Source organism: Cydia amplana, chromosome Z, assembly GCF_948474715.1.
Source record: "Cydia amplana chromosome Z, ilCydAmpl1.1, whole genome shotgun sequence".
NCBI classification, from domain to species: domain Eukaryota; kingdom Metazoa; phylum Arthropoda; class Insecta; order Lepidoptera; family Tortricidae; genus Cydia; species Cydia amplana.
Window position 1 is genome coordinate 37,251,095 of NC_086096.1, and position 25,041 is coordinate 37,276,135.

General features: G+C 36.9%; 1 protein-coding gene across 3 annotated transcripts; it reads right to left on the reverse strand.

Annotated features, from left to right (window-relative positions):
• Positions 1 to 377: 377 nt before the first annotated feature.
• Positions 378 to 24,888, reverse strand: LOC134661237 (casein kinase II subunit beta). 3 transcript variants are annotated; one of them, XM_063517224.1, is made up of 8 exons: positions 24,746 to 24,888; positions 24,438 to 24,513; positions 24,258 to 24,360; positions 21,574 to 21,673; positions 20,931 to 21,022; positions 17,628 to 17,817; positions 17,398 to 17,495; positions 378 to 498 (listed from the first exon to the last, which is right to left on the reverse strand). In XM_063517224.1, the coding sequence occupies exons 2-8, from the start codon at positions 24,507 to 24,509 to the stop codon at positions 479 to 481; spliced, it is 675 nt and encodes a 224-aa protein (XP_063373294.1). In that variant the 5' UTR covers positions 24,510 to 24,513; positions 24,746 to 24,888; the 3' UTR covers positions 378 to 478. The 3 variants fall into 3 exon arrangements, with proteins under 3 accessions (XP_063373294.1, XP_063373291.1, XP_063373293.1); XM_063517221.1 differs by having other exon boundaries at positions 378 to 501; XM_063517223.1 differs by having other exon boundaries at positions 378 to 501; positions 24,686 to 24,829.
• Positions 24,889 to 25,041: the final 153 nt, after the last annotated feature.

Here is a 25,041-nt window from a genome sequence, read left to right on the forward strand (position 1 = left end):
TCAGTACATTTCGTGCCCCACACCACACACGCCACGACTTTATATGTTAATATACGGGTTGTTTACGTGAAATTTGTGGCTTGGCGTTGATGACATTTTACTACTTCATTGACGTGGTGGCGAAATGGTTAAGCATTCAAGGGTTAAGCCCATTCAGGCATCGATAAATGGGGTGACACCGCATACATAAAAAAAAAACTTTAAAAACTTTACAATTTATTTATATTAAAAATAAATAATATTTGTATTTTAATCTGTCAATATCATACATTAAGTGGGGGAGTGTAGTCCACGAAATAAGTTAAGAGTGTAGGTAATCTAAGCAATTCTCAATACTGTTGTTTTGGATTTACAGGACTGATTAACTATAAACGTATAACGTTTTAACTGAACGCTGTTGTAAATAGGAAAATATGTAGTACAGTGCAGTGATTGTGGGTCAGCGTCGGGAGTAGGTATCCGCTTCATCTCGTTACAATCATTTTGGAATCTTCGAATCTGCTGAAAAAAAATCTCCGTTCAAAATGACATTTTTGAACGTGTTCATTTCACCTTGGCACACCAAAGCGCGAAAAAGTATGTGACGCGTAACCCTTTGACCGCCAAAGACGTCATCTGTCGTGCGCGGCTACAGCCTAATATCAACCTTCGTTCATTGCGACATGGTTCACTATGACGCGCTGTACAAAATTAGCGTCTACAATTACTTGTCAAATATTTTTGCGCGTTTCGCTTTGCCATTGTAGTAGGTGACGACACTTCAGCAGATATTAGCCTACAGTCACCATCTAAGATAATTATTATCACTTGAGCTGTGTTAGCTATCCATACAAGGTTTATCTTATGATGGCCCGTATAAAGTTAATGTTAACTCAGTTAACAGTCGGTCTAGCATACGTTGCGTTCGCGCGCGCGACTCCATACATCTAGCGCGACTTCAAGTATGGACTCGCGCGCGAGAACGCAAGTCATGCTAGACCGTCAGGATAGGAATGTCATTACTGTAACGGAATTTTCTTATATTGCGACGACTTTAGGGCGTTTTTGACTTTAAACCAATTTGCCAACGACGTATATAGTTATAAGTATACACGCGCCGAGGCAAATAACAGTGTCGATATGTGAATCGCCTTAGGGCAGGGCCAAAATATGTCTACGTGCATTTAGACAAAAACAGTTTAGGTATATAGCAACTAGCTTACAGTGGCAGCGAAGGAATACGTGGTTAAAAGCGGATAGCAATAAAAAACCATCTACAGTTAAAATATTTATTGATTATCCGAACTGATACAACGGAACATAGGTATACCTACTCAACATAACGCGACTACAATAGAACAATTATCCTAGTCGTAACGTATATAAAAATAAAAACTTACGTGTGCTAGTCTTAATTAGATTTTCTTACTATCGCGTCTACTGGGGCCTCGGTATGAAACAGTTTTAATACTACCTACTGAATAAAGCCGTACGTAATATACCATCCTCACACTATTAGATAACGTAACAAAGTGGAGAGAAAGTGCCGGGATAACGCGAGGAAGATGATGATTGATGATGAATCTAAGACACTACATATATTGTATTACGCGGTAAACGCATTGTAATTTTTCATACATACCGTTAACGCATGCGTTCAACGCTGCGTTTATCGCATAATACAACCGCGCGCTTCATACCTACAACACACAAGGCCGTGTTTATCCCAATATTCGTAATTCATCTCGTTTCTTAACCTTTTGGACGCCAAGAACGCCTAAAGTCGTCGTGCACGCGGCGCCAAGGACGCTTATAGTTACGGCGTACTTACATATGCTGTCAATTATTTGATATACTTACCTATTTAATCTTGTCAAATAATTTAATAGTGGTGGGTACGCTTGCCGACGTGATCTTGGCTTGAAAGCGAGGTTTTTGTACATGACGAATAGCGTTCAAAGGGTTAAAATTGGCAGCCCGAAGTGTGTTGCGGGTTATGTGGGTGGATCAACTTTTTTTAGTTTTTCTGGCCCGTCAGCCAGGCGACAATATTAGCATGGGCAAAGGTTGTTCTGCTATTATATGCTACGTAGAAGACCCATTATGGAAAGGGTTTGTAACCATAAAAAACTATGTTTGGTTAAAACAAGGATTTTAAGAGTGACCATGGCAAAGAGTGACGTGAAAAAGTTGATTCACCTGTAAAATAGGTGACAGATGTATAGTGCATAGATAATATTTCCCATCGTTTTTTCACGGAAACGTATGAACGTGTCTTGCTATTTCAGTCAGTCTCGGTACAAAAAGTACTGAGGTTGACTGAAGTAGCAAGACAAATACGAACGTTTCCGAGAAAATACGATGGAAAACTATAATGCACTATATGCATCTGTACACGTGCACGCGCTGTTACTATGTACACAGCATTTCTAAAACAGGCACAATCACTCAATCAGACATAGACGCACTTACGAGGAACTTTGGTGTGGGTTAAAATTCAGCAAACTTCAAACTATATTGTAATTAAAACGGTGACATACCATCCCGTCCCCATTTCTACAAGGCTGCTATTTAACTGATCACCAGATTTAGTAAAATTTAATACCAAAAAAATGTATTTTACCACCCTAAAATAATAAATGATCACCAAAATTATAACTCCATTTTAATGTGAAATGATTACCAATTTTATTACATTTTACTATACTATTAAAGGAAATGACTCCAAACTAATCATTATTAACCCAAAAATAGTAAATGATTACCAAATTTCAAACCCCATTTTAATGTGAAATGATAACCAAATGACACCAAAATAATCATTGTAAAAATTGTAAAAAATCATTGACCACCAAAATTGTAACCACATTTTAATTAAATGTGCAAATATTTAATATATCGTTATCCTATTAAATTAATTAATCCACTTCGTCACCTTTTTCTAGTAGCATTTTATTTCTGTAACAATCGTAGTTCTAACAACCTAACCTAACCCACTTTTCTAGTAGCATTTCGTTTCTGTAAGGGTCGCAGTTCAAACCTAACCTAACCCACTTTTCGGGTTATTCCCACTAGTTACCACCAAGTTGTTACCAGTGGTAACTACTGGGAATTTTTTTCCCACCTTTTACCACTGGTAACTACTAGGAAAAATAATTCCCAGTAGTTACCACCAACTCGGTTTGGTGGTAACTACTGGGAATTTTTATTCCCAGTAGTTACCACCAAAATTTTGTTTGAGTTAAATTCGAATAAAAACAGTATAAATAGTATATAGTATAAATATAGGGTGATGTTAAATTACCTAATAAAATCACTTGAAAAATAATCTAAATGGATTTTTACATTTATCCTTATAGGTAAACCAGAACTTTGGGAGTATTGTCAAGAGGGCGCTCGTTTTGAATTTTATATAGCAACAATTTGTATAGTGGGGACAATGGAAATTGGCAGATAATTTTTGTTTTATTCCGACAACTTTAATAAGTGCGAAGTTTGATGTTTGGATATTTCTTCGGTTTTTACGCTTAAATAGCTGACTCGATTTAGATAAAATGAATAGCGTAAAGTCAATAAGTAACGCAAGAGTTAGGTATAAGTAAGAATTTATATAGATAATTTTACAAATAAAATTATTTAACGTACCAAATATGTTCTAATCAGCATAGTTGAAATCGGGATCTAAATATTCTTCAGTCATCAAGGAATTTGACTCGTTCTCAACACTATACTCAAAATCGGGATCTAAATATTCTTCAGTCATTAAGACATCAACGAAATCGTGACGACCTGACTATAGTGACATTTGTCTATAAGTTTGAAACTTACCCGTCAATTCAGATGCTAATTTCGTTATGTTTTCTAATGGAAGAAATTTCTCGGGCTAGGTTAGGTTTGAACTGCGACCCTTACGGAAACTAAATGCTACAAGAAAAGTGGGTTAGGTTAGGTTTGAACTGCGACCCTTACAGAAAAGAAACGCTACTAGAAAAGTGGGTTAGGTTAGGTTTGAACTGCGACCCTTACAGAAAAGAAATGATACTAGAAAAGTGGGTTAGGTTTGAACTGCGACCCATACAGAAACGAAATGCTACTAGAAAAGTTGGTTAGGTTAGGTTTGAACTGCGACCCTTGCAGAAAAGAAAAGCTACTAGAAAAGTGGGGTTATTCCCACTAGTTACCACCAAGTTGTTATCAGTGGTAACTACTGGGAATTTTTTTCCCTCCTTTTACCACTGGTAACTACTGGGAAAAAATATTCCCAGTAGTTACCACTAACTCAGTTTAGTGGTAACTACTGGGAATTTTTATTCCCAGTAGTTACCACCAAAATTTTGTTAGAGTTAAATACTAATGAAAAAAGGGTATAAATAGTATAGTATAAATATAGAGTGATTTAATAAATGATTATATTAGTGTTTTAGTAAACTGCCTTAAAAGTGACCAAAAATATTGAAACAGTTTAACCGGTACTAGTACAATAACTTGAATATATGTATAGGTGAACCAGGATCTATTGAGGGTGCGCCATGTTACGGAAATTTGTTGGTACTAATTTCTAGCAATGGCAACAATTTTAATAATAGACAACATCTACCCTCTATGATAGTTGTCAATATTGACAATGTAAACATTGCTTTGTCTAGTTTCGTGTGAATTATTATTAGACTGCAATAATCATGCCGAAAGTTTTAGATTTTACAAAGAAAAAAGTTGTAAATAGTGTGTATATAGTTATTTATTGGAAAAAAAACGTGCGCGAGAGAAATTTCTTCCATTAGAAAACATAACGAAATTAGCATCTGAATTGACGGGTAAGTTTCAAACTTATAGACAAATGTCACTATAGTCAGGTCGTCACGATTTCGTTGATGTCTTAATGACTGAAGAATATTTAGATCCCGATTTTGAGTATAGTGTTGAGAACGAGTCAAATTCCTTGATGACTGAAGAATATTTAGATCCCGATTTCAACTATGCTGATTAGAACATATTTGGTACGTTAAATAATTTTATTTGTAAAATTATCTATATAAATTCTTACTTATACCTAACTCTTGCGTTACTTATTGACTTTACGCTATTCATTTTATCTAAATCGAGTCAGCTATTTAAGCGTAAAAACCGAAGAAATATCCAAACATCAAACTTCGCACTTATTAAAGTTGTCGGAATAAAACAAAAATTATCTGCCAATTTCCATTGTCCCCACTATACAAATTGTTGCTATATAAAATTCAAAACGAGCGCCCTCTTGACAATACTCCCAAAGTTCTGGTTTACCTATAAGGATAAATGTAAAAATCCATTTAGATTATTTTTCAAGTGATTTTTGGTGGTAACTACTGGGAATTTTTATTCCCAGTAGTTACCACCAAAATTTTGTTTGAGTTAAATTCGAATAAAAACAGTATAAATAGTATATAGTATAAATATAGGGTGATGTTAAATTACCTAATAAAATCACTTGAAAAATAATCTAAATGGATTTTTACATTTATCCTTATAGGTAAACCAGAACTTTGGGAGTATTGTCAAGAGGGCGCTCGTTTTGAATTTTATATAGCAACAATTTGTATAGTGGGGACAATGGAAATTGGCAGATAATTTTTGTTTTATTCCGACAACTTTAATAAGTGCGAAGTTTGATGTTTGGATATTTCTTCGGTTTTTACGCTTAAATAGCTGACTCGATTTAGATAAAATGAATAGCGTAAAGTCAATAAGTAACGCAAGAGTTAGGTATAAGTAAGAATTTATATAGATAATTTTACAAATAAAATTATTTAACGTACCAAATATGTTCTAATCAGCATAGTTGAAATCGGGATCTAAATATTCTTCAGTCATCAAGGAATTTGACTCGTTCTCAACACTATACTCAAAATCGGGATCTAAATATTCTTCAGTCATTAAGACATCAACGAAATCGTGACGACCTGACTATAGTGACATTTGTCTATAAGTTTGAAACTTACCCGTCAATTCAGATGCTAATTTCGTTATGTTTTCTAATGGAAGAAATTTCTCTCGCGCACGTTTTTTTTCCAATAAATAACTATATACACACTATTTACAACTTTTTTCTTTGTAAAATCTAAAACTTTCGGCATGATTATTGCAGTCTAATAATAATTCACACGAAACTAGACAAAGCAATGTTTACATTGTCAATATTGACAACTATCATAGAGGGTAGATGTTGTCTATTATTAAAATTGTTGCCATTGCTAGAAATTAGTACCAACAAATTTCCGTAACATGGCGCACCCTCAATAGATCCTGGTTCACCTATACATATATTCAAGTTATTGTACTAGTACCGGTTAAACTGTTTCAATATTTTTGGTCACTTTTAAGGCAGTTTACTAAAACACTAATATAATCATTTATTAAATCACTCTATATTTATACTATACTATTTATACCCTTTTTTCATTAGTATTTAACTCTAACAAAATTTTGGTGGTAACTACTGGGAATAAAAATTCCCAGTAGTTACCACTAAACTGAGTTAGTGGTAACTACTGGGAATATTTTTTCCCAGTAGTTACCAGTGGTAAAAGGAGGGAAAAAAATTCCCAGTAGTTACCACTGATAACAACTTGGTGGTAACTAGTGGGAATAACCCCACTTTTCTAGTAGCTTTTCTTTTCTGCAAGGGTCGCAGTTCAAACCTAACCTAACCAACTTTTCTAGTAGCATTTCGTTTCTGTATGGGTCGCAGTTCAAACCTAACCCACTTTTCTAGTATCATTTCTTTTCTGTAAGGGTCGCAGTTCAAACCTAACCTAACCCACTTTTCTAGTAGCGTTTCTTTTCTGTAAGGGTCGCAGTTCAAACCTAACCTAACCCACTTTTCTTGTAGCATTTAGTTTCCGTAAGGGTCGCAGTTCAAACCTAACCTAACCCGCTTTTCTAGTAGCATTTCTTTTCTGTAAGGGTCGCAGTTCAAACCTAACCTAAACCCACTTTTCTAGTAGCATTTCTTTTCTGTAAGGGTCGCAGTTCAAACCTAACCTAACCCACTTTTTTAGTAGCATTTCTTTTCTGTAAGACCAAGACAGCCAGACAGACAGACAGGGGCTAGTAATTTTGGCATCATTTTACTTTATTTGGTAATATGTATACATTTTTTGGTAATCATAGTGGTTTAATTAGGTGAAAATATCGCATTAATTTGGTCTTCAAGATTTGGTGATCATTAATGATTTTTGGTAATCGTTCAATATATTTGGTATTTGAATACAATTTGAAGTGCAGTCGTAATTAAAACGGTGGTACTTTTGTAATTTTAGGCCTTATTTTTTTGGTGTTCAGTAATTTTTTTGGTAAGCATGATTTTTTTATTTAGGGTACCAAAGTATTTTTTGGTGGTCATTATATTTGTAGCCTTTCTACAATACATTGGTTATTCTACTGTCTATACCTGCGCAAGCGCAATGCCGTACAAATAACTTAACCCCATATTGGGGTGCCATTCCAGGGTACGGTCAGCAGAAACGACGAAGCGGGGGTGTCCAAAAAGGTTTACATACGCGATTATTCCCTTAACCTTTTCGACGCCACGTGTCAAACACAAAAGTTGTCATTCGGACGCCACGTCACCGAAGTGTCAAAACTGAAAATCAACTTTATGTATATGAACGTAGGTCTATGTTGGTCTGTGACGGTTTAATCCGTCTTTGGTGTTGGACCTACGGTGCGGATATATCGTCATTGGCGTCGAAAAGGTTAACAAAAAAGTTATGTTTTGATCATATTGACCACTTTCGTGATCGCCCGCTCAGGCACGTCTGTTGCTGAAACTCAACAAAACTTTTTGGGAAAATGCTCATAATGTAAATTGTAAAGTATCTTTTTTTGAGCCGTTGAGATGGGATGGAAACTGTAGGTATATTTTGCAGCAATAGTCCGCACACGAAGATCGAGGATTTTCCACGATATCATACCTCTCATATATCAGACCAGGTCCTACTCTCAGGTCAAAGTTCCTCGAGAATTCGCCCGCGAAATTGCACTAACGATCTCTAAACGGGCCGATTTTAATTATGCTGTCGTTATTTTTTAGCTGGTTTGAAAGCTTCTCATTCTAAACGGAACAAATACGAAATATAATAAACATGTCCCGAAAAGGGTTAGGATAGGTACTTGTATCGTTACTCAGATGAAGATTTTTAGGGCATACGTACATGTACAGGATAAATAACTATCTATCCACCTAAGAGCCACCACACACTAGCGTCTTTTGAGCGTCGGCGTCTAGTCAACGCTATGGAAAATGGCGTCGCTGCGCACAGTTGCGCCAACGCTGCGTCGAGCGGCAGCCATAGAGTTCACTAGATCCCGACGCTCGGGAGACTAGTGTGATGTGGCCTTAATTTTGTCGAAATCTGACAAAAAAAATCGGCAAAAATGAACTAATTTAAATATTAATTATAACAAGAAAGCCGGATACAACTAACCTACCAGCGTCTAAACTATGCGTACAAAATATTCAAAAATATACATGAACAAAACTACTACGGCAATCTACAATGTGTTGGATGTATTTAGTATTGTTATTGCTTCAATGTTACGCCCTTTGCCCCAGTTTCTAAGGCAGAGTATCAACTAGTTGAATTTCACTTTAATAATGTGCCAGACACAATAATTTCATTATTAGATGTATATTAACCCATTAAACCAGGGATCGGATACCGGTATTTTTTGTATGGGAACGGAAACGGTATTTTTTCGTTCTTTGCTAATTACTTCATTTCTAATTGGGCAATCTAATAATACGAAGTCGTAACCTAAAAACACAACTGAGTGCTACATTTCGAGTATAAAATAATTCGAAAAATATGGTTATTTCTGTTTTTGCAAAAAACCGGTTCCGATCCCTGCATTAAACGCCACGCTAAATGGTGCTAGTTCAGTGGTGTCACTCACGAATTCGAGCCAATCGTGCAGTCTAACGCAACTGGTTGCGGCCAATCGCGCGCGTGATGCGAACTCATCAACCAATCGCGTTGTGGCGTTAGACTGCACGATCGGCTCGAAATCGTGCGCGTGCTCGGAATAATAAACCAACAGGAACCGCCATTAACAGGCGTTCCCCTCTGCCAAAAGTCGGCGGCCGCCGGTCAATGAGGTTATATAAAACTAGTTGCCATACGTCATACGCCATTCAGCAAACGTCAGTCTAAGCGGAATGTTAGGAGCAGAAAATGCCGAATTGTAGCGTTTTCTCCTGTAAAAACCGATCGGAAACATCTAGCGTACTTACAAAACACGTTTCTTTTCATATGTAAGTACTATTACATGTAAATATTATGAAATAGTGCACTAATTTAGCAAAAAACTAAAAAACATTGTCAATCTGAAAGTGATACCACTTCATGGTACTAGATCTAATTTAGGGTAAAATTTAAAGAAGACTTTCTAAATATTCATTAGGTATACCTAACTTCTAATTTGCGTTGCTTATTGTTATATAATTTATATAACACATTATTTTTCTATAACACCTTATTTTTATATCAACATAATCCATTCAATGAAATAAATAGTATAAAATCATAAATAACGTGATATTACCGATATAGGGTCATTGTGCTAGTTTCCGTCCATGCTCTAGTTCGTCATGCTCGTCCACATGACAGATTAGCAAATAACATATTTGATATTTAATTTGCTACTTGCCAAATACATTTTTTATGTAGATAGATATATATGTTGTCTCGACATTAAGGATTGCATTAAGTCCAAATTTGTGCAGCAATGTAGATTTATATTCAATTTCGTCAAGTGGACGAAAACTAGAGCTGGACGAAAACTAACGCACCTACCCTACTACTGTTTGAAAATTCATTTTTCTCTTAGTTTCTATCGTATATTTTTTATTTGACACGTCCAATGTTTGTATTGCAATCTATTTATTTTAAGGTATTTACTGCCGTCATTTTCCATAAATAGGCACTTTTAATTTATTACTCTGGTATCACTCTACCATAGTTAGTGATGGGACACCATAAAAACCAATATCGATAAAATCTATATGAACATTATAAATATATTGTTATTTTGATTTATTTTTTTAGATTTCCAAAAGATGCAATAAATATTAAACATAAGTAGTTTTCAGCTTATCAAGCCATCGAAAACCTAAAAATATTGCAATATCAGTCACGTTTTAAATATCTAAGAACTGCATAAGTAAGTTTGTAATTCCATATAAATATATGCTATTACAAAGTTACTGTTGCAGTTCCTACAAATAGTAGGTAAAGTAAAGGTACACTACGATGTATGTACGATGTGAGTATGAATAAAGATGTGTTTAGTTATGATATGTGTATACATAGTATGGGTATGAGTACCCGAAAGAAGGACTGTCTACAAAAAGAGATGAGATCCCATGAAAAACATTAGTTTACACTACAAAAAAGTTTTGACATGTAATGCTAATGTGAAACCAAGTCGGATAAGATATCTTTTCTTTGTAATACATATAATGACTTGGCAATCGCATATAATGCTTTACTCTTACCGTACTCGTAAATATATGTAATGCTCAAACTGCAATTAGCGCTAGCGTTATGTTCAATTAGAATTATTTTTAATAGGTGACGATGATCCTTATGTCATTATGCAGCCGTGCGATGGCCAAGTCATTATACGTATTACAAATTAAAGATATCGTATTGATACGGTTTTAACACCCCCTGGCACTGATTAAAATAACCGACTTGGTTTCACATCAGCATTACATCTCAAAACTTTTTTGTAGTAGAAGCGTTGCGAGACTTGCACCTTTTTACATGTAATGTTTTTGATGGTTATAATTGACTAAAGCAGACAGTTAAAATTCAGTCAATAAAATATCGACAATATTATCGACAAGTCCCTCGCACTTCTACGATTACTTAGAACTGACATCATCTCGTTCACGGACAGGGTTGTCTGTGTTTGTTCTTGTATTTGTGTGAATATAGTTTGTGCTAGTGTTTGATAATTTTGTCGTGTGCGTGTGTAGCGACGAGTGTTTACATTATTTGTGTGCGTTCCTCGCCCCCCGTGCCGAAAACGGCAGAATTTTTCACATAGAAATTAGTGCGTGTCACCACTCCATATTGGATTATTACTCCGAGTACGCGTGACTCCGCTGTAGGTACTGGCACCATTCTTAGTGCCCGTAAGGCCCGTCTTTACGAAGTAATATATAAATCAATGGAGATTAAGTATTTTAGGTAAAATGTTTCTGTTCTAGTATATAGGCGTATATGTAGATAGACATATTTACGTACTATAGAGTAATATTGGTGTTTCTTTTCTATAGGGTGGCATAATTATAGATTAGCTTATACACAGGTAAATCGGCATAAATATGGTACATTTTAAAAGTATAGTTTACTAATAACGTAGGTTACGTCAACGTCAAAACAAGTATTTTAACTTAGTTTTTCTATCACGTTCAAAATATACCTTATACCTACCACAATTAACTAAAAAAGATACATACGAAAATGTTTAATAATCTAAATCAATTATCAACGACTACACAAACGAGATTAAAATGTTTTTTTTTGTATGTTCACAAAAAGGCCTGTTGCTTGGAATCTGAGGGACACATTTGTCCAAATTTGGTTATTTATACGGAGATGATTTTTTATTCTACATCCCGAGTGCCTGAGCCCCTGTAGGGCCTAGCATGATACACGAATATCGAAATTTCGGATAACGAAATCAGAGCTTATCGACATAATATATTGCTTTGGTAGCGCGCGGGCCTAAACTAGCTACGTAAATACAATGAAAGCGGATTCTTACGGACTTAGTAATAAAATGTATCCATTTTCATTGCTTTAGTACAAAGTATAGACTAACGAATAATACGACGCATAAAGAGCGAGGCATTTTAGGCGCTTCAGAGCGGATATAGAGGGCGCTGCACGTCTTACGTGTTATGGTAACTGAATGTACCTATTATCAAATCTTAACAACGGCGTGGTACGCCATCTAGTACATTTGCCAAAACCATTCCTATCATAGGTATAAAGCTCTAATGTGTCTTATTATTACCTCGTCTATGTTTTAATTAAAGTAATTAAACTACAGTACGCTAGCGTGTGCTAACGGTACGTTTGCACTATTTTATAAGAAAATTGCTATTTGCGTCATTCTAGGAACATAAGTAGAAACTACATTAGACATGCATAGTTGAAGATTACATACACGAGTGTCGCGGTAGAATTTGCTATTGCGAAATGTGAGTACAGAGTAAATAATGTTTTTTTTTTTCATACATTTGTTTTCAACCTTATTTTAATGAATATTATAAGGTCACTATTCAAATAACATTCGATTAAAAGACGTTAAGGTAAATAAAGGAATGGATTAAAATAAACTAGCTTTGATAAACCTAAGGGCCTACCGCGAACCACGTTCGACGTGTTGCCTCTCTGTCGCACTTGCAAATTCGTACGTAAGTGTGACAGGGAGGCAACACATCGAATGTGGTTCGCGGCCCTCTGTTTCGTAAACCTCTTTCGATCGTTGACGCTGGCGCCATCTAGTTTAAACCGATCAAAATTATATACAACTATGGATGTCTATTATACTTTTATCTATCTATCAACATAACACAACGATTCGAGCGACGTATAATCTAACCAAGGTATTTACTTTCATAAACTTAATTATTAGTCATATAATCAATTTTAATTACAAGTAACGTTTTATTAGACAAATAATGCTTTCTTGTTATATTCATAATTATTCCCGTGATCTTGGCGTGCCTGGTGCGTTTTCACAGGCATAACAAATATAGCAGTTACTAAAGCCGTAAGCATATTAACAGCGTTCAAACACTAAGGATTCTCTACTCAACCTTTCACTAAATATTAGTCAGTTTTTTCGCGCGGAATCGACGCCAGTGTGATAGCCGCTTAAGATTCTATGGAAAATTTGAATGAAATGTGTCGAAATCTTTGTCGCTTACCATAAAGACGAGATTTGCTTGTCTCTTTACACGAATAACCTGTTAAAGCGTCTTTATGGCAAGCGACATACCGGGACATTTTGCCGGCCGCGGACACAAATGCTTAGAACACGAAGTTCACATGGAAGTATCCTGCACAGCGATTCTATATTTTATTTACAACCTTACCACTTAATGCAGACGGTTTTCTAGTAGAGAACACACTCTAAGGTTGAAATGTAATTTACTTACTCAAGTCACAACTTCTCATCAACCATCTGGTGTGTTCCCTTTGTCACCGCCGGGCACAGATGGGAATAGGTGCATTCATACGAATTAGGGAATACTCCCGGTACTGAGTTTGTATGGCGAGAACCGGGAATTCCCGGTTCCGGTACTATATTTGTATAGAAAACCAGTACCGGGAGCACTCCCTAATACGAACCATTCCCATCTGTCCCCGCCTCATGTGTGGCAGCGGCCACGTGGGGAGGCGACAAATGGGAATATACTAACCATCCGAGTTAAGCGGTAGACTAAAGAGATTGGCATCAAATACACGCACACAAAGGGACACAAACAGTCAAAATGTTAGACGGACTTAAACAACACCCCACACCATGTATGGAAATGGAAATAAAACGCACATTATTAATAAATATACATGAAATTTTATTGCATATTATACATTAATTAAATGTTAAAAACTTAAGTATTGTTTTGCATACGTAGTGTGCGGTGTTCGTCATATAAAACTCGACTTGAGAAAGACGATCATACAAATGTCAATGTAATTCGTTCGTGCACCGTTCTAAGAAAATAGCATGTGATCCAATTTTAATTGTCCATTATCCAGTTAATTATATTTCTTTAGGACGGTGCCTGAGCATACATTGGTTGACATTATACACTAGGGTAACAACTAATGTACAGCGTCGTCTGGGCTGATTGGTCGACCGGATCCCGCACTTGTGATACAGTCGCCATCAAATATATCAGCAATATAACAGGATGCTCAAAACTGAAATCTGTAGCATCTTAGATAAAGGATGCTTTCAACTTTTAGCAATACTCATGGTGAATGTAATATGTATATACTGAAAATTAAAACCATGGGACCGACCCCAAAATCACAAAAAAATTGCAGTTTCGTACATTTTGGTCTAGGTCTCAGAATTATTTCTATAAAGGCTTGTGTCGGTCGCGAACTAAGAACTGTTAAGAATGAAATCCCGTGAAGGACCGAATCGGTCTTTAGGTCCTTTAATTCAGTGGGATTGGAGAGCGCTTGACTGAGTGAAACGGTTCAAAATGTCGCTAGCACAAGTGCGAATGAGACAAAGAACGACGTCCGCGCCAAAGTCCGAAATGTCAAATCCAATATTTTTCTATGTATTTAATTTTTGTTTATTGTGTTAAGCCTTTTAATGTTAAGGTGTTTTAATGTTTAATATCGACAATCTTATCGTACAACTTGAAATATATTTTTTCTACTCCCGTACTTTTATTTGTCATTTAAAGGGTCGTGCACACACCTTTAAACCCCTCTCTTATAGTTGTCAAGACAAGTCTTTAGTCTATTCCCCAAAAAGTATTTGTGCATACACGCAGTATCTTTTTGGCACTTTTACGATACTTCGTGTAATCACCACTTAAACAATATTGTATGGAATACATTGTTGCCAACCTAATTTTAATTGTCATTTCTGACAGATGAGTGAACCATAGACATCTTTTGGTTAATTTGGCTGTATCTCCTAAACCGTGCGTCGTAGCGCAAAAATAATCAAATTTTCGTTCCCCTTTGAAACCCGTAAGTAATATTAAAAAAACACAAAAAACTAAAAAAAAACTAAAAAAAAAAATAAAAAAAAGAAAGAAAAATGTTTATGGGTTGTATCTCCTAAACCGTGCGTCGTAGCGCAAAAATAATAAAATGTTCATTCCTCTGTAAGAAACCCCTAATTAATATTTAAAAAAAAAACAAAAAAAAACTTTATAATGCTGTATCTCCTAAACCGTGCGTCGTAGCGCAAAAATAATCAAATTTTCGTTCCCCTTTGGATCCCGTTTATAATATTTAAAAAACACGAAAAACAAAAAAAAAATAAAAAAAGAAAGAAAAATGTTTACGAGTTGTATCTCCTAAACCGTGCGTCGTAGCGCAAAAATAATAAAATGTTCATTCCTCTGTAAGAAACCCCTAATTAATATTTAAAAAAAAAAACAAAAAAGGAATAAAAAGAAAAACAAAAAAAAAACTTTATAATGCAGTATCTCCTAAACCGTGCGTCGTAGCGCAAAAATAATCAAATTTTCGTTCCCCTTCGAATCCCGGAAGTAATATTTAAAAAACACGAAAAACAAAAAAAAAAAATAAAGAAAAATGTTTATGGGTTGTATCTCCTAAACCGTGCGTCGTAGCGCAAAAATAATAAAATGTTCATTCCTCTGTAAGAAACCCCAAATTGATATTTAAAAAAAAAAAACAAAAAAAAATTATAGGGCTGTATCTCCTAAACCGTGCGTCGTAGCGCAAAAATAATAAAATTTTCGTTCCCCTTAAGAATCCCACGCACTGAACAACCTATCATATTAGGAAATTAAACAATCATCATCATCCATTTTTACTATTATTTCATTGCATTTCAAAGTAAGTGCTTGGTCGTAGAAAAAGTATTGTATGCAACGTTGTTTAACTGAGTCAAAAAATACTCGTGGCGTCTTTATTAACAATTTTCGGCTTCGCCTCAAATTGTTACTCACGCCACTCGCCTTTTTTGACCCCTCTTAAACAACGGTTGCATAAAATACTATAAGTTACCAAAGATTGGAAAAAAATCGAGTGTAAAACCAATTCATATTCATTCCCGGCTCCCAACAAGTTCAACGACCGACTGAACTAAAGGAACTAAAAGATCGAACTAGTTCATTTGACCGAGAGTGGAGTGCTCTCTGTAGTGAACGAGCAGGCACAAGCCTAATTTCTATCGGACAGCTATTTCTTTACGAATTCAGGGTAGGTCGTTCAAAAGGCTATATAGACCAGGATCTCTAGAAAAGTGTTGTATGCATAATTGTTAGACCGCAGTTGGACTTCTGATCCTTCTAGTAGGTCTCCCGGGCTACAAGAAACCTGATGTTGCCGGGCTGAAAAGTGGTGCCATTCCCCCCACCACCCCCTTGAAAATCCCCTATAAAATGTTCAGTCTTCGAGATTCTAATGGTTTTAATTAATTTTTAATAACTTATTCGTATTAAAATAAGCTGCTATAACATATACCGTGATATACAGCGTGGAATTTGACGACGGACCTTTCCGGAAATGGGAGATAGTTTAGCCTTAGCTCTATATTTTCTCCATAGAAACCATGTTAATATGGGCAACCGTTTCTAAATTATGGCCTTTTAAACATCCATGCAAAAAACTACTTTGTTCTAACCCTAACAGGTGACAGGGTCAACGAACTTACTTGTAAACAATCATTAGACGACAGAATATTATGTTAATTTGTTTTTCCATTCCTGGGTCTGCCTGCAATGCCGGTAAGAATCGTTTCAGGATTTGTCGAGACGATTATCTGTGTGGCTTTATTTGTTACATTTTTGGATGGAGAACTTGTGTTATTCCCTAATATTAATATGTAATACTAACCACAACATACAGATCGAGTAGTGACATCTGACAACCACTGACAACCACCCAAAAGAAAGTCAATCGGCATTTCAAGATGATATCGTAACCTCTTTCATCATAAAAAAATCTGTTTCCCTTACTTAGAATGCGGTCTAACAATTATGCATACGACACTCTTCTAGAGATCCTGGTCTAATACACATTCACGTCGCTTAGCAAAAGCATCACCAGGAGGAGGGGAGGGGGGAGGCCAAATATTACTTACAATATATGCCTCTTCTCCCCTTCGCCAGCCCTTCGGCGACATCAACTTGTTGCCCCTAGGTCCATCGGTTGGCGACGCTCTTGCTACTACAGCTTAATACTTCAGGCGCCTATTTTTAATTGACAATTAGCACCTGATAATGACAATTTTCTACACATTTCTGGAACGGTAACTAAGTTTACTTGTTGAACCAACAATTCACAAAGATATATTGTGTCAATTTTTCATTAAAATAAAGTCATAATTGTATACTTATTTAAAACTTTCGACTGTAAGACGAAGTGTATATGTCATAATCATAACGCTTAGCATGACTTGTGTCGTCTCGCGCGACTCTGTACTTGAAGGAGTTGCGCGCAACAATGCAATGCATGCTAAGCGGTCAGATGGCAATTGTCAGCAAGGTTTAATTCCATATATGAGATGGCGGCAGCGCAGCCCCGCACCCGGGGCCCCGTCGACCAATCAGCCCAGCCCAATGCTCAGTCTAGGGTCGTCAGCGGACAGTGCGCCTGAGAGCGCGCGGGAGCGCGGCGCGCCCCTAGCGTTTACCGTTGTTGTAGGAGAGGCACCGCAGCGGCGCTTTGAAGTTGGCCGCCGCTTGCTGCTGGATCTGGTAGGCGAGCGGGTGGATTTTGAAGCCGTATAGTCTGCAATAGAAACATGTTTATGGACCCGCTGTCTCATACCTCGGTAAGTAAAACAAATGAAATACATAAACTAATTGTAGTCTCTAAAATAAGCTGCCGTATCTTAAAAAACCACCGCTTTTATTAGCTAACCTCGGCACGAACTGCACGGTGGCCCGCTTGGGCCGGTACTCGGGGTGCACCATGAACACCATGTGCGGGAAGCCGGTGCCGAAGTAGGCGCCGTCGGTGTGGTGGTGGCGCGACGACTTCGGCGTGTACACGTCCATGCACTTCGGGCAGTACACCTTCACCATCGCCTCGCCGGGCACGTCGGACAGACCTGCTCGCAAAGTTTACATTGCATATCATACCCCGGGGTTGTGGGTGCGGGAATGTTGGCACACCAACAATAGGTTGAAACAGAAACTACAATTTTAACATTTCTATGTAGGTACATTTGGACCTTGCTAACTATTGTTAATTCATAGTTTGGGAACTAAATCCTAACCTGAGCTAAATCCACTTTTGTATTCACAATATGTGTTAGCAAAGATAATGAAAAACTTCAAATCATATAATTAGCTTATGCTAATACTTAAAAACTATGCCCTATGCTTATGCTAGTACTTATATACTAGCAGTGGCGGATTTGCAGTCTTTGCCGCCCTAGGCTCAGACCCTATAGCCGCCCCTTCAGCATCAGCACCCATCATATTGACTACATTTAGGTCAGGCAACGAAAAGGTATAGAGGGAAATGCTTGAGACACATTTTTAACTTAGTAACTTTGTTTGGACTTGTTAGGAGGTGAAAATATCAAAAGTCCCCGGCCGTAGCCCTTGAGCGGGGGTAGGGGGGTTTGATTTGAAGGTTCCATTTTTTCGGTTTTTCGCTTATAATATCTTAGAAACTATGCGTCGTTGTGACATGATCATTATACAAAATGAAAGCTGATTAAATTTGCTACAAGTTTTACACAGTTGTGTTTTTCGATAGGTATCTTGTTTAGTTTTTGAGATAGCCGTTCTTGAATGTCTATAATTTTGCATTAAATTTCCATCAATAATATTCACGGTGCTCACGAGAAAAGGAACCCGAAAGATTTTAACAGTGTAGCAGATCTGCGAAATCGACTCCACACTCGCGATTCGCGCACGAGAGTGTGGAGGGCCCTATACAAGCCCCCTCCAGACTATTGTGCATGAATCGCGGCGCGACTTCGCCGAGCGAACATATCGCGACGTTGTCGTATGACTCCACACTCGCAAACTTCTCGGTGATTTCGCAGTTTAGTTCGGGCCAAGATGGCTGAAAAGTATCAGCTGATCGAGTTTAACTGTCATATATCCAAGGCATCATACTTGCTGTAGCTACTTTTCCATTTTGTTTTGTTGTAAAAACGTAAAATACTTATAGCCGCTATATATAATAGAATTAATATTTATCTTGCAACTGATGAGCCAAAATAGTGTGTATTGTGGAGTCTTGCAAGTTCGCGCTTCACGCCTCCTTTGACGCTGACCGAAAAACCGACAAAAAACGGCGAACAAGGCGCGAAGGCGTGAACAATCTGTGAAATCGACGCCAGACTCGCGTTCGCGGCTTCGCGCCACGATTCGCGTACAACTGTGGAGGGCCCTCAAGATATCGAAAAACTGTACTAAATAAAACTTGTAGTAAATTTAATCAGCTTTCATTTTGTACAATGATCAGTCGTTAGAACTTAGAACGCATAGTTAGTGCATATGTAATTATGGGAAACAATATAATGGCTGTTGACTATTATGGCAGATGAAATTATGGCAAATGAAATTCTGGCAAGTGGATGTATACCGTTTCCGAGATATAAGCGAAAAACCGAAAAATAGGACATTCGAACCTCCCTCTTCCCCCGGCTCAAGGGCTACGCCCAGGGACTTTTGATATGTTCACCTAACTAGTTCAAACAAAGTTACGAAGCAAAAAATTGTGTTCCAAGCATTTCCCTCTATACCTTTTTTGAAAATTCGTTGCCTGGCCTAATTTTAAGTTATTTCTTGTTATCATCAGTGATTTTTTTGTCACAATTTGCCGCCCCTAATATCTCGCCGCCCTAGGCACGTGCCTACTGTGCCTTATGGCAAATCTGCCACTGTGTACTAGAACAAATTAAATTATTTTCAGAAAATATCTTAATTTGTTATTATTTCGAGTAGTCACACTACTATATAAATTATAAACTGAAATAAATGTCATATACTCAGAAAAAAGTGACCAAGTCTCTAGTAGTAGTAGTAGGGGGCGCCATAAGCCTTCAGTATGAAGTGCATATACTTGGAAAAATTCGACCTATGCCGCTGTCCCCCGGTGGCCGAGAGGTAACAGGCACCTGCCGCGATAGCAGAGGACGCTGGTTCGATTCCAGCCTGGGGCACTAGAGGCTTGGGTCACTTTTTCTGAGTATATGACATTTATTTCAGTTTATATAATTAGCAATTGTCCAAGTCTATTTATGTGCTGGTAATTAATCTGTTGACCTGTGATTACATGGTTTATAGACATGTGCAAGCTAAAGTTGTATGTCCATATACTATACATACTGTACTTCTAATAGCCATATAATGTTTTAGCAAGTATAATAGTTATAATTGCAAGTATAACGCTACGCTACTAAGTGTTGCTAAACTAAATAGGAACAAATAGCAAATGTACAAAATAATAATAATAACAAATAATTTATTTATCATTTTCTTTAAATGAGCAAGTCACTCGTCACTGAAACATGCTTTCTGAAAGAAATTTCTACATCCTAGGGAATAAATTTGTGCTCATCACATGTAAAAGTATTATTACTAACATTGTAGACATTTTTTGTCACTAACATATATGACCCAAATTATAAGGAAAAAAGTCTTCTTTCTCCCCTCAGGTTGGTAAAAACAGACTGGCAGGAATTTGCTAATTCAAATAGTTATATCATATTGTTGTCAAACATAGCACCTCTCTACAATGTCCCCATTGTTATACACTAAGTATTGTTAAGTACAGAACTGTCTTTTGCCGAAATTATTTACCTAAAGTTAAACTATACACAATAGAATCGTTCAAGCCTCTACGAGAGTTACCGCGTAAGGAAATGGCGTTTGTGTCTATATAAATATAAAAAGCATAAATTCACAGTGACCTTGTTCAGTAATTTAATGTCTCTATGTGTTGTTTATACATTGAAGAAAAATAAATGTATGAATGTATGGTCGCTCATTGCCCCGCTGGATGGTATGAGATATCAGTGCTTAAATTATCAATTTGTCTACCCCGTAATTTAATTTGGACTAATGTAGAGATAACCATTTTTTGAAACAAACATAATAAATTGGCTCTGGCGATTTTATACATATGCTTACCTACATAATTGAATATTTTCTCATTTATTATAATTCTCATATTTACAGTTAGAAACATGACAATACTTACCAAGCGGCAGCATAGGGTGAGTCTCACAGTAAACTCTGGGACAGTGTCCGAAGTCCCCGGCTTGGAATTTTTCTAACATCTGACCAATACCTCTGTTGACAACACATGATGATAAAGAAAATGAAATAATCCAGAACAGGAATTAAATAGAGAAAAGAAGAAGAGACGAAATGGGCAAAGCACAACATAAAAATATTTGTAATAAAAAGAGGTCTTGCTACCTCTGTTTTAATTTATTATAATAACATTAAATGTAATTTTGATAATTATCAGTACGTGATAATTGATAAGCAACTTAGGATAATTATAGAGATTCTTGTCATTCACAACAATAGTCCAATTACACATTGATACTGATCAATGTATAAACAGGCCCCATATGCCTAAACCCAAGTAGCAATGGTACAAACTCGCAATAACACTAATCATTGACCCCCTTATCCATAAACGCCCTACAAACCTCAATTAGCTAATAATCGTTTGTCGTTATCTGTCATTTTGACTTACGTATTTGTAAGAAAGGGATAAAACCTAATTTAACTAAATGAGGCCTGTAAAGTTTTATGAATAAGGGGGTGAGTATTTGATTATTATACATAAGATAAAAGTTATACAAAGTTAGGTCAATAGATATAGAACTAACCTGTTGGTCAATATGTAGCGGGCGTGTATCAGTCCATACAGTATCTCAGAAGCCTGCTCCACGAGGTCAGACTGGTTGGGATTATCATCCAAGTCGTCATCTGTAGAACCAACCACCAATATAACTTACTATCAACTAACATTAGTCAATAATGTTGTGAATAAAGCCACAATTGTCTTCACCTCCAATCTTTGGGTTACGAATTTAAGATAGAAGGGTTCATCCACATATTACGTCACAGCAACAGGGGGAGGGGTCATTCCAAGTGTGTGTACATATTAAATACCTATCTCCTTCCTATGAAAAAGTGTGATAAGGAGGAAAGGGTCTAAAAAATCGAAAGTTTGTGTGATGTAATTAATGGATGACCCCCAAATATTTGAATCACACCAAGCTAAATCTGCTGCTGCTAGCTAAGAAAAAGTATGGGGCATATGGTATTATACTGTATTTAAAATAAATTATTTAACACCACATGCATGAAATAAAGCACCAGATAATTATTAGAAAAATATAGATAGCAGTTATTTTTAAACACAAGTTCTATTTAATAAATTGTAGGGATGTAACGATACATGATTTTGCCGATACGATACCGATACCGATATTTAAAGTAAATAATCGGCGATACCGATATCGATAGCCTGGTAGTTAGTTAATAAATCAAATAAATAAATAATTATATCCTTTATTTGCATAAAACATACTTATGTTTAGTAGACACACGATCTTAAGAAGTGTGAGAAACTGAAAAATAAAAATAAAGAAAAATGCCAAATCAAAATCAAATAAACATTTTATTTAGGTAATCAATCATCCATCAAGTAATCAAAGCACAAGAAAACCAACATCAGTAATTAAAGTTCACGTTTGGTAGATTTTTGTTAAGAAAAAAAAGTTTATTTGACACATCAAGTTAAGATTGAGGTGAAGAATATTGTTGCCCAATGTTATGATATCGGGTGATTTTAAATCGGCGATGCCGATTATATCGGCCGATATTTCGTATCGGTATCGGTATCGTTACATCCCTAATAAATTGGATAAAAATATAAAATGTAGGCGAGTTAACCGTGACGTCAGGTTATAATGTTTCATATAAATTCCATATTAGCAAATTGTTTTGAGTTCTAAAAAGAAACTGATTTGACAAGTTGTAAATTACCCTATTGCCAGACCAAAAACAGCCTAGTGCCCACTAGGCGGGCTCCTGGCAGGGAATGTGTTGAATGTCAAGTTTCTATAAAAACATGGTGTTTTTAATGACACTAAACTGCGCTATGTCAAAGTTGGTGCAGAGATAGCTTAGATTAGTTGGACTCTTTAATTGCTTTTGCTGACCCTACATCAAGTTGGTGGGAAGTCAGAGGTTAAAGGCTCCATGTCTCCAGCAAACTTCCTGGAGTAGTAAAAAAGGAGATATCTTAAATATTATAGACTACTGAGAGTACTTAGGCTTTGTCCACAACACAGTGCCAGATTAACCAATAAGCAAAACAACAACGTGCGTAGGGCACCACGTCTAGGGGGGCACCAAAAACGTAGCCAAAAAAACGCACAGGCTGCATTAGCATTGCAGTCTTGGAGGAGTATGTACCTAAGTACATACAATATGAAACTTTTTGTACGTGTAGAAGTACCCATCTAATAACGAAGGGTCGTAGGAGTAAGAGAGTGAGAGCTCGTAAGAACGTCTCCAACATAGGCTTTTGATTTGACCATACACGGGGGCCTCCTCAAGCTCATGACCAAAAAATCTTGCCGTCGGGCTTGCGGCCAGCCGATTTTTTCGACATAATTTACCGATTTTATAGCGAATTATGCTCTCATGCACGCCAGATTTGTCGGCCAGGCCAAGTGGCTGCATTATAGCCGCGATCCTGCGACCTAATTGTCAGTGTTATAAGGGGCCCCGTGAAAGCCGAAACTAAAAGCATCCTATCAAGTCGCGCTTTCGAGAGTCGTGATTAAATAGATTAAAGATTCGTTTCCAAGCCACTCTTTTGCAGTTTGGCGTTAGGTCTTATGCGAGGCCTTCTCCCTCACGCCAAAGTCGATCTTATGTCGAACGGATCGGACGCTCCGGACGTCCAGCCTTATGCGGAGTAGAGCCTTTCGACCTCGTCCAGTAAAAATGTACAATTGTCTATCGAATTGCGTTTTTGCTATCGAAAAATTTTCGTGTCGCTACGCTCGCGTTTCAAATTCCGTGAAAAAATTATGTGACGAACGTCACTCAATTTACCAAGAAAATTCAATATAATCTTGTTGACCCAAGGGAGAGGGGGCACTATGGTCTAGAAATGCTTAGGGCACCACAATATCTTAATCCGGCACTGCCACAACATTAGTGTTAACATAACAACTCAAGGAAACTATATCATTTTTGTATATGACCGTTTTAAAACATGAATTTTTCCAAGCTTATCAAACATACATGACTGGCATATACAGTTGACACGAAAAAATCGAGTGACAACAATATCATGCACTGTAATGCTGACGATCTTCTAAGAAAATTACATAGTAATATTAAATTAATGAAAATGCTAATTGCAGTGCTCATTAGTCATGATTTTCAGTACATTTTTAAAATTGATACAAAAACTTCCCATTTTGAAATCGCATTACACTCAAAGATAATAAAATTACGGCAAGTAGGCAAAAATAAATATGGGTCTTACCAGGCTCAAGGTCCAAGATCATATCCAGGGCTTGTCTGTAGTGCGGCACTTGCTCGTTCAGCCCAGTCAGATTAAATTTATCATTAATATAATCCTCGTCCACCTAAAATAGAACATAACGATCAATAAGGACATTATCGTGCATTGATGCTCTCGGTTTCCCATGTTCTATTTACTCACCTCGCAAAAGAATTCGTTCCCCCGCAGCCCGCAGAACCATGAAATCCATGATACCTCCTCCGAGCTACTCATTTTCCTGGAACACACAAATATTCACTAACTTGGTTGTCAGTTTGTTGCATACAAAACCAACGCCTGACTGGCCACACTTAATCAAATTCGCATTCCTAAGATTGCAACGATGACTTGAACTATTAGACGGTAATTTCAAGTTTAATTTATAACGCAGTGTTTCTGGCAGGACTTACTTGGTCGTATTTGGCGGTTTATAACGTGTTAAACAGGGAATTAAAGCCGAGAAACCTCACCTTTTGGTACCTTGATTAGCCACGCTTGACGATCTCCTCAGAGGGAGACAATTTCATTCATTCACTATTTCGTGTAGTGATGCGGATATCCAGCTTTGTCTATGGTCGTTCACAGATAAAGTAGGAACGACACTAAAGTAAAATCGTTGGTGAAGCCATAACACACTACCGCACCGCACCACGACCTTGTGCGCCGCACCAAAAATTGGGAGCGGGAAGAAGCTCTTTCTCGCTCTCACTTATGAGTGCGACGCATAGTGACCTTAGTGCGGTGCAGTAGTGTGTTACGGATTTAA